Source organism: Diabrotica virgifera, chromosome 4 (assembly GCF_917563875.1).
Source record: "Diabrotica virgifera virgifera chromosome 4, PGI_DIABVI_V3a".
Lineage (NCBI taxonomy): Eukaryota > Metazoa > Arthropoda > Insecta > Coleoptera > Chrysomelidae > Diabrotica > Diabrotica virgifera.
In genome coordinates this window covers 243,823,972-243,839,431 of record NC_065446.1, presented here as the reverse complement: position 1 = coordinate 243,839,431, position 15,460 = coordinate 243,823,972, and the positions used below count along the sequence as shown (strand labels likewise).

At 33.9% G+C, this 15,460-nt stretch overlaps 1 protein-coding gene across 2 annotated transcripts in view; it reads right to left on the bottom strand.

The window, feature by feature from the left end:
• Positions 1-457: 457 nt before the first annotated feature.
• Positions 458-15,460, bottom strand: part of LOC114347184 (probable cytochrome P450 6a14) — a 34,819-nt gene continuing 19,816 nt past the window's right edge. Inside the window, exons 1-3 of one of the 2 annotated variants that reach the window (XM_050649932.1) lie at positions 12,145-12,306; positions 5,466-5,717; positions 458-696 (exon numbers count right to left, since the gene is read on the bottom strand). In XM_050649932.1, coding sequence (XP_050505889.1) covers positions 533-696; positions 5,466-5,717; positions 12,145-12,172 — 444 coding nt within the window. In that variant the 5' untranslated portion in view covers positions 12,173-12,306 and the 3' untranslated portion in view covers positions 458-532. Of the gene's footprint in view, positions 697-5,465; positions 5,718-12,144; positions 12,345-15,460 lie in introns of those variants that run through there. The other variant, XM_050649931.1, reaches the window with a different exon arrangement.

Below are 15,460 nucleotides of genomic sequence, written 5' to 3'. Positions count from 1 at the left end.
TATCGTCTGCATATCTGATGTTAATAGTTTCTCCCCCGATTCGAGCTCCACATTGCCCTTCCAAGGCTTCGTTAAAAATTATTTCTGAGTATACGTTAAACAAAGTTGGGGATAACACACAACCCTGTCCGACACCTCTTTGAATGCAAATTTTGTCTGTCTCTTTGCCATTTACCAGAATAGAAGCTTCTTCATTAGAATATAGATGTTATAAAAGTCTCAGATCTTTATTATCATTTATTCCAATCATTTCTAGATATTCAAAGAGCCTATCATGTTGAACCCTATCAAACGCCTTCTCAAAATCTATAAAGCAGACGTAAATTGGTTTCTGTACTTCCCATGATAGGAATACGGAGCACAATAAACAATGGAGAATAACTGGTGCATAGACAATTTAAATAGGAATTGTGTGTTATTATTTCATAACTTACCAAAAATAAATGAAACTACTAAGTCTTATAAACTATATTTTATTATTACTAAAATCACAAGCTGATGTTAAAAATCACTAACAAATTGTTTAAATTCATTATATTGGCTCTGCTTGCAGATAAAGGGTTTCTCGTGGCTGTAAGATAAGCAAATCTGTATCAATTTGTATGGGCATTTTGGTACTTGGACTAATTGTCAATTTAAATCTCCGTATAGTCTCTATAATCCCTACTTTGGTTTGCATGTATGCAAATCTTAATCCTATAAAAAAGAAAAGTTAATACATATAGATAAAAATGTTAAATATTTGTAGGCGGGTTTATTTACATATAGCTAAAATCTAATTTTCATTTAATATAAACATTCACTTTGTGCTGAAACAAATCAAAAACGCCAGTAAGTCAAATTAATCAAAGTAAGTTTTACAAAGTTTATATGTGTTACAGTTTAAGTTGATTATCCAGTTGGAGTTGACTTTTCCTAGTTCGAGTCGACTCAAACGGCTGGTTTTAGTAAAAGTTGATTATAAATATAAAATGAAGATTTTTATTCAACATTTACTAGTAAAAGTAGACTCCAACTAGTTAAAGTATACTCTTCGCCAATGCCATTTAGTAAAAGTTGATCCACACAAACAACCAATTCTAGAAATACTGTATATTATGTTCAAATCGTGATATTTATAGTCCGCGCTGTATCGTCGCCCCCTTTAGGTAAATTATTCCAGTTCGATTTTTTTGCACAAACTTACTCAAAAAGAGGTCCTTATAACGAATCCACAGGGTGTCAGGTGGTACCGTAATCAAAAAATTGTACTACATCATTAATTCGGGTCATTCGGAGCAAAAGAGGTCTTTTGTGATTTTTCTGTAAAATTTATTGTTCTCGAGTTATACGCGATTTAAAATTTGAAAAATGCGAAAATGACCATTTTTAAGGCTTCATAACTCAGTTAAACATTATTATTATGAAAGTCAGAAAGTCACCAAATCAAATTTTAACGACCCCCCTACAAGGTACTGAAGAAATATTTGTCATTATTTTATTACTAAGCTGGTATTTTTAATTATTAACAATGAGCGCTAGGATGAGCGTATTGGGGCGGCTGTCAATGTGAGTGCGACTGAGATGCACCATTGGACGGTCGGAATGGAGGATCTTACTCACACTCACATTGACGGCCGCCTCAATACGCTTTTAGCGCTCATTGTTGATAATTAACAATGACAGCTTAGTAATAAAATAATGACAAAAATTTCTTCAGGATCTTGTAGAGGAGGCTTTAAACTTTGATTAGGTGACTTTCTGACTTTCATAATAATAGTTTTTAATCGAGTTATTAAGCCTTAAAAATGGTCATTTCGCATTTTTCAAATTTTAAATCGCGTATAACACGAAAACTATCAATTTTAGAGAAAAATCACGAGACCTTTTTTGCTCCGAATGACCAAAATAATCTAAAAAAATTGTCCGGAGTGAAATACTTAGTTATTTATAAAACAGTTCGTGAAGAATGCTTTTTGCGCACGCACGCGATGTTTAGAGCACGAGCGGACCGAGTGCTATACATCGCCTAAGTGCGCAAAAAGTACTTCACGCACAGTTTCATACAATATTTTATCTACCAAAAAACAAATAAAAAAACTGCAACTCTTCGTCACTGGAATACATTTCTATTATACAATGTTTTAGAACTTTGGCATTTAAAAATTCAAACTTCTGTCAAACCACAAAACTGTCAAAACTTTTTTTGTAATTTATTGCTCACATGTCATCACCATGACAAGGCGAAAGTTAAGGATATTTGATTATATGAAAGTGTGCTAAAAAACAGTGCGAAAAAGTAAATCCCATTTAAAATACATTATTACTTCAGGCACACTTACTTTAAACCCTTCATGTACTGCTATCTATATTTACAATTTTTACACAATAAAAACTTATACATAATATGAGGTAGAGTAGATAAGAATTATTTTTGTGAATTTGGTTAACAAAAATTGGTTAAACAATTTTTCGACCGCGGTACCGTCTGACACTGTGTATTTGTTATAAGGATGTATTTGTTTGAGTAAGTTTGTGCAAAAAATCGAATCAGAATAATTTACCTAACGGGGGCGACGTTACAGCCTGGACTAATAAGTAGTTGAAACGGTCAAAACAAAGAAATGCACACTAATCAAAAATGCACGTGAGATTATACTCGTATAAATTGTATACTTTTACCAACAAGAGTTAGGAAGAGTCAACTTCAACTAGTAAAATTTAAATTTTTCAAATCAACTTTTACTGCTCGTTTCAGTTGGAGTTGACTCGAACTAAGAAAAGTCAACTCTAACTGAGAATCAACTTGAACTGTAACATATGCACCGATTCCTCCAAACATGAAGTCGAAACTTTAACAGCAATCTACTCATCAGGTTGCACAGCAACCTACAAGCTAATGCCTTTATCTGTGATAACCTCCTCTGCTGAACTGTTTGCCATACTAAAAGTACTACTTTCGAATGTTTTGATGATAAACAAAAATAAAAAGAGACATTCAGCCCCTTCTTGGGCTGTGGAAGGACCTCGACGTGGTGAGTAATTGGCTTGATTCCTACTAATGTGAGGCGAGCACGACCGATGAAACCAAGAACGTATATAATAAATATAATAATAATTCCCAATTGCTGCACCTTTCTTTCCAAAAAACTTTCATCTAATTGTACCAATCCCTGACAAAAATTTGAAGGCCCTCAGATCCTCACTGTTACCTTCCAAATCTGGCACAAATCCCATTCACCAAATAGTCAACGACCAAGATATAGAAAGATCTACATTAGACTTGAGTCCGAGTACAATCTGAAAAGTACCACCTACTCCTTATCCATCCTTTATCCTTTCCATTTCCCCACAGTGTAGGGTAAGCAGCTGCAGCTGAAGAACACCAGGCGGTATAGGTGCGTTGCCCGAGAAAAACGTAAACGAGAAAAAACCACGATAATAAAATCTGCAATCCCGGTTCTTGAGCCACCGTGGTAGGCGATGAAATGTTGCCTCCGTGATACCTGACAACCTTCCGGGGTGATAAATGTCTTAGCTGGATAAGGGGCCACTATTCAGCAGGACCTTTGTTCTTCCCGACGACGCGTGGGAACATATATGAATGCGAAACAACCGACTAGTTTTAATAAAACAAAATATAAGGAAAACGATGACGACCTACATGAGGACACGGAGTAGAAACATATTGAAGAACTGGGGGAATCTCTGATCTTGGGAAGGCGAGAGACTCCATAGGAAGTTCACCTACCGAAGGAGAGAACGGGAGGATCGGAAAAAAGTCAGGGACCGAGGAGAAAAAGAATACGGACGACTCGGGGGAGGCGGCTAAGGCTGTAGAAGAGAAGAGAGAAAGAAGAACTAGGCGCGTTGAGAAAGGCGTTGGAAGAGGTCCTAAAGAAATCGAAGGCTAACAAAGGAGCACGTGAAAACCAAGGCTGAAATTAAGACTGCGATAACGGTCCTACACCTGTCAAAGTCACTATACAGACGAAAATGGAGGAGAACTTCATAATGAAGAAACAGTGAAGAAAGAAGACATGAGCGGCCAAGCAGAAAAAGACGATACAGAAAAATATATGGAAAAGAGGGAAAAAACAATAGAGAGGGAGATTGCCGCTTGCGTTCAGCTCCTAAATTTGGTGGTACTCAACTACAGTATAGGCGACCTTTTTCAGAGGAGAAAGTCAAACAAATATCGACGTCACAATGGCAACGATGCCGATAAGTACAAAAGCAACAGTGAATATCAGCAGGGTATACGAGGGTCATGATCAGTGTGTAATAGACAAATTGGTTACAGTATGGCGAAGTAGAGACAGAAGTACAGACGATAGTACAGACCGAAGAAATAAAGAGAAGAATAAGGTTGGCCTGGGCATCATTCGGAAAACTGTCTTATATTCTAAAGAACAGAAAATACCCGCAATACCTAAAAACAAAAGTCTTCAATCAATGTATACTCCCTGTTTTAATATATGGCTCTCAGACATGGACGTTTACAAAAGAGGATATGGAAAAAATAGCAAAGACAGAAAGAGCCATGGAAAGACAAATGCTGAACATTAAATTATCAGACAGGAAAAGAAACGAATAGATCCGTAACAAAACAAAAGTGAAAGACGTCTCTACCCAAGTAGCAAAGCTTAAATGGAAGTTCGCCGGACACACCCTACGGCAGAAGGATGAAAGATGGACTAAGATGGTAATACATTGGAGACCATGGAACCACAAACGAAAAAGGGGAAGGCCACAGATGCGATGGTCAGATGACCTGAAGAAACACACTGGGTCAAAATGGATGCAAATTGCCCAAGATAGAGAGGCATGGAAGAAGGAAGAGGAGGCCTATATCCAAGGATGGATGTTTAGGGCTGATTAGATAGATAGATAGATGGCGAAGTACAACGAAGTGCTTCCAAAGAAGAAAACAAAATCATTCTTTCAAGTTGCCTATACTTGTCTAAATGCCGGATTTACACTCAGCTTTTGCCACTGCCGGACATATTGCCCGAAATACAATATCGACGTGAGAGAAATTTTCACATCAGTCCTCACCAATGTCCTCACAACTCATTTACCGAACGACTCCCAAGGATGGAATGTGATGACAGCATCGTCTTGCTCACTTACTCATTTGCCGCTTTAGTGAGCGAGAGTGGCTGAGTGTGAACATGCACTCAAGCTGGAGCTGCCTGTCCTTTGACTTACGTTCCAAAAAACTGACAATTGAGGGAGCGCTGTGCAATGGCAGCGGCATGAGCAGTGTCAGCGCGAGTGACTTACACACTCATGCTGCACACTTCCCTACTCAATTCCCTGTCCAACTGGACTGCATGAATGTAGTGAAGTCCTAAACTAAGGAGAATCTGTAGAAAACGACCTTAAAAAAGAGTACGTCTAGAATTTATAAGAAAAAGAAAAAATACTAAAGAGAAATTACAGGATTACAACAAAAAATATATTAAAAAATAACATACACTTACCTATGCAGTTTCGAGGTCCATCTCCAAACGGCAAGTTCGAATACGGAACAATATTATTTCTATTTTCAGGACTAAATCTGTCGGGGTCAAAGATCAAAGGATCTTTAAACAATTCAGGATCTCTTTGTATACTAAATACCGGTATTACACAAGTTACACCCTTTTCTACAACCATATTAGTGTTTTTTAACGTGTAGTCTTTTATATACTTCCTCTGAAGACATGAAACTACTGGATACAACCTTAAAGTTTCTGGAAGAAAAATGAAATATTAAATTGGTTACAACCAACTATTGTGATTGGTGGGATATTTGCATACCCTTTGTTGAACAATATATAAAACAACAAAACAACTTCCAACGTCTTGTTTACAGAAAACTTGGAAAACTATTTGAGATTCTTAAATAGATTGACCTTACTTTAATTTACTTTAGCGTGTCCGGATATGCCATTCACAGAATTTCGGCCCAGTATCGGGCTACGTCGGTTCCATATCTTTGTTCATGAGCCACAAAATCTTCGAGGGTACACCGATGAGGATGAGGACAGTTTCTGCATATAAGAAGATGTTTCATATTCTGTATTTCTCCACAGTCACAGATCACATTATCTTGGTCAATTTTAATCCATTTTACCATGTTTGATTTTACTGGAGCGACCCCCGTTCTTATCCTATTCATAGTTTTCCATGTTTTAAAGTCTATATGAGATTGACCGGTCCATTGAACCTATGGGGAAGAAGAAAATATTTAGGCGGTTCATCCTGAACTGTTCCAAGGAAGCTTTTCCTGGATTTTAGGCGTTTTCGTGGTGTTCGAGCTTTGTCTAGGGCATGTCCCTCGTCCGCGATCTGTTTAATTTTCTCTATGTGCTCTCTGAAGCAAAACAACACGCACAGGAGGGAGAGAATTGGACAGAAATAGTCAAACGACTTACATGACGCCACTACATCCTTACGAAGGAGAAAAGATAGAGGAGGAGGAGGCTCTGCAATGCTTCTGCAAATCGAGGGTTCTACAAAACCCGCTGCTTTATATAGATTTTAGAGTGGCGTTGGTTTCATGCACCTCGTTGCTATCCTGCATGTCTTATCTGCCCAAAACGTGGGACGCACGTTCAGCAGTTAAAAACACAGTGCCTGTGACGTTGTTCTTAAGACGCCAGGACATGCACCCCATTTACTTCCCGTTAGCTTTCTCAGTATGCTGTTCCTAGTTGTTACTTTTCCTCTCGTTTTTATGAAATGTCTGTAAGTGAGGGACCGGTCCAGAGTTACTCCAAGATATATAGGTTGGTCTGTGTGTTCTAATCAGTGATATGGGAGAGAGAACCCTCCTCCCTCCCACATCACTGGTTCTAATACTCGATTCTAGATCCTGACCCGTTGCTTAGCGGCGTGTAATTTGTGTTGCCTATATAAACTTGAATCGCGAAATGTGCCTGTTTATTATTCAAAAAATATTACAAATGTATATACAAAGTACCCACATAACAATGATGTTCGCATCATGTTCTAAGCATATCCTACCAACATTCGTCGAAGTATATCCTTTTTAGTATATGCGTAGTACAAGCATAGCATGTACCATAAAAAACATTCTAAATTTCATGTTCTTTGCATGTGCTTCAAAGAATATTCTTGCACCGAATATACTAAGCACATACGTGTACGTAGTATCTCAGAATGTTCGTAAAACTTTATTTTTAGAATATACCTTAATCAAATATTCTTAGTATATGCGTAAGTGTATGGAAAAGTATATGCTTAACACATACTTGTATATACTTTTAAAATATTTTAAAAAGAATATACTGTATGTACCTATAGGAAGAAGAATAATGTTAGCCTATAGATTATCAACTTCGCGTTAAGAATAATTAATAAAATTTAGGTATTTTGGTAGGAACTATACTGAACTATCTAATTCATTTTTTTAAACCGTTTTAATTGTATGGTAAAAAAGTTTAAAATTTAATTCTATTGAAGAAAAATGAGAAATTCTCGTTTCGTTTTCCATTGAAATGAATATACCATTTTTATTTGAGTTTATACCATAAGTATTTTTACCTATAATTTTCGGGAATCCGGAAACGGCCATTCATTGTCATTCTGACCCTTGCATTGCATATTTTATACCTGCACAAGGGAAGGGGGTAGGTAACAAAAGGGCAAAATATGAAAATAGTTTCCAGTCAGTACAGTTCTACAGTTAGGTTAGACATTTATGCCTACGCTGTTAGGACGAAGCGAAGACAAGTATTTCTAGCTACAAGGACTAAAACATTTTTAAGAACATAAAAAGCAGCTTGAAAATAATTCATATTGATACATATGAAAATTCATATTGGTACTTCAATATTTCCTAAATACCTAGTAAGTAAAAGTATGTATAATGTATATAGATACCTATAAATTTTAGTAATTTACATACATATTATATATATTTGGCTATTATATAATATATAAGCAGCATTTTTATTTTGATGTGCACATAATAACTAAATATATTACTTATATTTTATATATTATAGGCTACTTACCCATATAAGTTCGGCAAAGCGACCTCTATTTCTACGCTCTGTACTTTTATTCGCACTTTTAATTATATTGGCCAATTATATTAGTCCTGGTTGCTGGATAATTGTCAAGACCATAGTCCAAAAAAATAATAAGAAGAAAAAATAAGATGCAGGTTATGTTTAGCAAACGTAAACAATTGTATGTAGTAAATAAAATCAGTTATTAAAATGCAGTACTGCAAGCAAAATACAATTAATTAAATTTACCTTTATATAATAATTGCATATCATATCAATATTGTGGAGCAATATATAATTTTTCTGCGTCAATGACAGAAGGTATGAAATATACGTCAATTTGACAATTTCAATTGACAATATGAATTATTTAAGATAGTTGCAATATTTCTCCGCGACTCGCGCACGGTCGTTTCTCGTTTCCCTTTCCAAGTACTTGCACACCGCTACTTTTTACGTAATATTGTAGAATGTAATAACTACATTCTCATATGCAATTAGAATATGTAAATATAATATATTAGTAGAACCTGTAGCATGAGATTGGGTGATGTTGAAAACATACCTCTGAGAAGTATAGCACATCCTTGTAATTTTCTTCCCATATACATACTAAAAATATGTGCGGTAGTACATTCTAAGTATATACATAGAAGATATAGCACTTCCTTGGAATATTCTTCCCATATACTAAAAATATGTGCGATAGTACATTCTAAGTATATAAATAGAAGGTTTATAGCACCTCCTTAGAACCATCTAAAAAGTATGTTCTTGGTATATACTGAAAAGAAGTGCGGTAGTACATTCTAAGTATACAGGGTGTAACAAAAATACAGGTCATAAATTAAATCACATATTCTGGGACCCAAAATAGTTCGAATGAACCTAACTTACCTTAGTACAAATATGCACAGAAAAAAAGTTATAGCCCTTTGAAGTTACAAAATAAAAATCGATTTTTTCGAATATATCGAAAACTATTTGAGATTTTCTATCGAAAATAGATATGTGGCATTCTTATGACAGGATCATCTTAAAGAAAAATTATAGTTCAATTTGTGCTCCCCATAAAAATTTTATGGGGGTTTTGTTCCCTTAAACCCCCCAAACTTTTCTGTACGTTTCAATTAAATTATTATTGTGATACTATTAGTTAAATTAAATATTTTTAAAACTTTTTTGGCTCTTCATATTTTTTCGATAAGGCAGTTTTTATCGAGTTGCAGCTTCTTTTTTAATATGTTTACATACAAATTTTATGGGGGTTTTGTTCCTTTAAACCCCCCAAATGTTTGTGTACGCTCCAATTAAACTATTACTGCGATACCATTAGTTAAACAAAATGTTTTTAAAACTTTTTTGCCTCTTTGTATTTTTTCGAGAAGGCACCTTTTATAATACGGTTCAAAATATACCTAAAAATGTAAATCATATAATAATTTTTCATATTACATATTACCAAGTATCCGTAATCGTACTTAACCATATACAAATATGTGGTGGATTTGACAAATTATTCAAAATATCTCGATAAAAACTGACTTTTCGAAAAAGTACTATAAGAACCAAAAAAGTTTTAGAAATATTGTGTTTAAGTAATGGTACTACAATAATAATTTAATTGGAACGTACACAAAAGTTTGGGGGGTTTAAAGGAACTAAACCCCCATAAAATTTTTATAGGGTGTCCAAATTTCCCTATAATTTTTTCTTGAGATGCTACTGTTATAAGAATGTTATATGTCCATTTTCAATAAAAAAACTTTAATAGTTTTCGATATATTGAAAAAAATCGATTTTCATTTTGTAACTTCAAAGGGTTGTAACTTTTTTTATATGCACATTTGTACTAAGGTAAGCTAGGTTCAATCAAACTATTTTTGGTCCCAGAATATGTGGTTAAATTTATGACCTGTATTTTCGTTACACCCTGTATACATAGAACTTTTTAAGTACTGTAATGTAGTATATACTCAGTATATGCTTTGCACATTCGCAATGGTAATTACGCATATTCTAAGTATATACTTTTTCTGAAAAGTATGTTCTATGAATCTACTAAGAACGTGAAATTGTTATGTACAAAGCAATGTAGCTACTTACTACGTACCACAGCTTTGACCACAGCCACCTTTGTTAAGTAAAGGTGGCTATGCTACTACCTAATAATTATTATAATAACATTTAAAAAATATACATAACTTTAATACAATTTGTTTTTTTTTCTGGTTCATACTGAACTAAATAAGTATTTTAAAGTTCATTATTAATAAAAATAATGTTCATATGGCTGTGGTGTGCAAATATTTCGAAAACTTCTGAGAAATGGGAAAATTCTTGATTTATAGATATTACAAAGAAAAGGTACCTAAAAACGTTTTTGTGCAATTCATGCTGCATGAAAGAATTTTATAAAGAATAAAATTTTGCTATATATGTACCTAGATAACCACTTTAAAAATTCACATTGTACCTATAAGGCATGAATGACACAAATATTTTTTGAATATATATTTTGAATTATGAGTCTATACCTAAATACTTGTTATTTAAATACTTTTTAACATTGGTATTTGTATTTATGATATGTACTTTCCCAAATTTAATAAAATTTGTGATTTTTTTATATTATCTAATCGTTGTTTTATTTAAGTCAAGCATAGCCACAGTTCAATCTTTATAGTAATAACTTTTCAGTAAGTACATCTAAAAAGGTACTACCTACATAATTTAATTTATTCATGCCTTACAAATGTGAATTTTTAAAGTGGTTAGGTAATAGGTATACGCTCTGAGCTTCGCTGGTGGCGCTCCTAGCGGATTACTGGAATTATCTTTCACCGGTAATTTTTAAATTTATTATTTAATTGTTATCGCTTAACATTTGCAACGCAAAAAATTAAATAAATTGTAATCGATTTTTTTAAGATTTTGCTAATCATTTTGACGTTCTATTGATAAAATATGAATTTCTTACTTCGGATACTTTCACAATTATCGTGTAGATGGCGCTAAGATTTTTAGATTAAATTATAATTACATATTACGGAACATTAAAAAAACTTAAATTCAGTATTTAAAACGTAAGTATATTTAAGGTAAAAATATATACCACAGCTTTGACCAACTAATATTTTTTATAATTAATGTTTTTAATTTTAATTTTACATTAATCACTTTGACATTTATGTCAAATTTCCGGTAAACGTTTACAGACTTGCCACTACTGGCGCTCGAGAATTTGTAAATATCCCCTCTACGTACGAGCTCACAGCGGATAGCAAATTTTTATTATTTATAAAATTCTTTCATACAGCATGATAACTTGCTCGAAAACCATTTAGATACATTTTCTTTGTAATATCTATAAATTAATAATTTTCCCATTTCTATTTTATTCCAATTTCTATTTGTATGTAATATTTTTTAAATAACTCAAAAGGCCTATTTCGCCGATTCAAGTTTATATAGGCAACCCAAATTACACGCCGCTAAGCAACGGGTCAGGATTTAGACATAATCTGTTCTATCTTCTATCTAATGTATTAGCATTCCACGCAATTTGGAGCTTTCGCTTGGCTTCCTTTGCGCGAAAGTGGAAGGCGCAAACTTGCGTTTTAGAAGGATTGGGTCTCAGGGAATTCTACAGGTAATACGAGGTCATTGTTTTTAAGGCGGTTTCGAGTTTCTCCTCCACTTCTTCAAAACTATTTCATTGAGCACATATTACGAGATCGTCAGCATCGGGGAAGTGCTTGGTTTCAGTTGACGTGGTTTGGTCGTTTGTATAATATGTTGAAAAGCATTGGTGCTAAAACACTTCCGTGGGGGAGGTCGTTCTTGATGTATGAATGCGGAAGGAGAGTATAGTGATGGGGGAAAATGAAAAATAAAAAAACTGCAAAATAAAGATGTACCAACACCCTTGGAACTTAATTGCCAGATATATGTCGTAGGAGGGCAGTTCTAAGAAACATATCAAGCCAGGATATCTATATACTTAGTGTAGGTATGTCCTGGATAAACAATCCGTCTGTGAGGTTGTTCTTGAAATTTGTAAAAATTTTGAAAGTGAAATTTATTTATGTAAAAGTTTTGAAAGTGAAATTTTGTTATCCTATAAAATATCTGCACTAACCATCAATAACTTGCTGAAGGTACTTCATTTCGTTGATGGACTCGATAAGTTAGTTCTTTTTTATCGTTTAAAACTGTCATAATCTCGTCTCTAAGTCTGTCTTGTAACTCTGGATGTTTTGCTAACTCATATAAAGCAAATGTCATTGTTGACGATGATGCTTCAAAGCCTCCCACGAAGAAGATGCTGACTTGAGCTATCTGTAAAATAAAAATTATTCAATACATACAAATGGATACTTGGATACAGTGGCAGGTCCAGAAATGGGGGGGGGGGGCGTTATGGATCTTGGCGTTATGGGCGTTAAGGTCACTTAGCCTTACCACCCCTATGATAAATGGGTTTTCAATTATTTTTTGGATGAGCCTAAAATTTTTTTTGTTTGACGGCTCTCGGTGTTTTTAGGATTATTTGGATATTTTTTTCATCGGGGGGGGGGGGGGGGGGGGGTGGGTTAGGGGGACGTGACCCCTGTGACACCCCCCTTGGATCCGCCACTGCTTATATAGTTATTCAATTAAGAGGATGGGTACGTATTTTCGGCTGCAATGCTATTCAAATGGGGATTCATTTTTTTCGAATCCTGAGAAAACTAATAAGTATTTTTGAAAAATTTAAACGCAGAATGAAAGATTACGTTATTAGCGAGGGCCGAAAGTCCCTGAGAACTTCTATAATGTTTATTTTAATAAGTTACAGGGGTGAAGAACTAAGAGAAAGTTAGTGTTATTTTTAATTTCAAATATCTCATTCAAAATAAACTTTTTATTTATTTTAAGGGACTTTCGGCCCTCGGTAATAATTTAGTCTTTCATTCTGCGTGCAGATTTTTCAAAAATATTTATTGGTTTTTTCAGGATTCGAAAAAAATGAACACAATGTCCGTGGTAATATTTTCCAAATCTATCTTTGTCATACAACGCACTCAGTCGAATAGAATATTGTCAGCATATTGTCAGTCAGACACTGACAATCAGTGACAATTTTAAATATTTGACATGGATCGGGAATATTTTGAGTTGTTTATTAAATAATATTGATATATAGTGTATTTGATAAATAATTGATTTAAGACGTGAACTTAATAAAAAGTTATTTATTGTTTATTATTTATGGAAGATATAAGTAGAGAATACATCAAGATATATTCTGTGATCCAAGTATTTTGTTGTTAAAGATGTTCAAAATTGTAAGCGTTCCATAGTAACAATATATTATTGAAAAATCACTTTAACACTTTTCCTCTTTTCTCGGTTGAGTATTAGTTTTTGTTGTAGGTACATATAAATTATTACAATCACTGAATACATAGTTAGTGAAAAAATTATGACATTTATTAACTGAATTAATAATTTGCAATTATACAAAAAATAACAGTTATCTAGTTTAGAGTAAGAGACAGGTTTCAGTTTTGCTTGTGTTAGGACGTAAGCCTGGCGTTTTTTATGTTTATGGCAAAATGGGAAATAAGACCTTTTATTTAGGACTAGGTACGTATATCAGAGCAAAAGTCACATAAAAATATATTGTTCTTCTCTGCGGTATGATAAAACGCTTCATATATCTATTTAAAAAATTAATAGGCCAACAAATAAGTAGGTAGATATAACGGGACATAAGAAACTGTATCCCATTTTATCCAACTTATAAGTGTCCCGTTTTGTCCAACTCAGACATTTTTCAAAACAAAAGTGGCTGCTGCCTAAATGTGAAAGTAAAATTAGGTAGACTACACATGAGAATATTCGGTAATGACTGCTTAATTAAATGTAATAGTCACCGGAATTATATTTTTATATATGTAGGCAGTATAATGTAGAAAACAACGCACTTAAAAGTACAATGTATCAAAAAATAGAGTAAAACAATTCTAAATACAACAACTTTTCATCAAATAGTGGCATCGGGGTAAAACGAACTGAGAGTGTTAAAATGACGACTGATAACAAGTTTCCGTCGTTGTCCGATTGATAGCAGCACTAGTTGGGTCTCTAGGCTAGGTATCCCGTTTTATCCAACTTTCCCCTAATGAATTAGTCGAAAAGGGATCTATAATCGCATCCACGACCTGTCGTTCACCGTGATAACAATCTTTAGCGAACTAGTTCCTTTTATACCCACAAAAGTGAATACAAATAAAATGAAAGTAAAGATGATTCAGATTTGATTTCAGAACAGAACCTCTACTACGTGATACGTATTTGGGCTTTAACTTAGCGCTTCATCGGAGCACTTGTGTAGAGACACTAAACTGTAATCAAATCTAGTTAAAGCCGAAATACCTCTAAGCACATATTAGAGGCCCTGGACCTCGATTTTTGACCCTTCGCTTCGTTATCGATCATTCGCTATCTTAGGCCAGGGTCGAAAAATAAAAACGGGAAAAAAATCGATACAGGTATTTGAAGGTGCTAAATCGTAGGGGGGATATAGTTAATTAAAAATACATACAGAGGTACTCGTAAATCGACTTCATTTTTTTATAAACAAAGGCCAAAGTCAGAAAATATTGCTTTTTGCCTATAGCATTTTTAGTATCATATTTACAGCAAAAGTTGTTTTATGAAAGTTGTGTATCATGAAAAAACGATTATTTTGAATTTTTATAAGTTAAAATCCATAAAGAATTAACCGAGATAATTGCAAAAACCACGTTTCTTGCACTATTTTGTAAATGGTAATAACTTTTAACAAATAGGTCGTAAGGAACTTATTATACCTTGATCATGAGGCAAATAAGTGACTTTATTAGTGTACAAAATTTCAAGAAGATCTGTTTGTCAGTTTACGAGTTATGTTAAATGTTTATCCCAGACATCGAATGTTTAAACAATCATTGTTGCCCTAGGAGTATTTTCAGAGCTTTTTGGCAAAGACTAAAAGTACTAAGGAAGTTAAAAAAAATAATATATTTGTTTCTTAGTTGTTGTTGAACAGGTCGATAAAAAAATGGTGAGTTTTTTTCCTTATAAACAATTAGAATATCTTTGTTATTTTTTCCGATAAATAATTATAATTGGTTGTACCAAAATTCTGGTAAAAAACACACAGGAAAAAAGAAAAACAACTTTCTAGGACCAATAATAGCCAAGTTATACTTTTCTTTTTGAAAAATCACATCTCGAGTCCAGTTTCGCTCGTCGAGATTTTGCTATAGAAAGTTCAATTTGGAGCGCTTGAAAAATTGTATAATATCTCAGCTTCCAGAGAACGTACAGCCTTCATTTTTTTTAATTTGGGTAACCCGACGAAAAATAACAACTAGCTAATTTTCATTTACCGGAAAAATCGGAAAATTCTGGAAAATGGACTTTTT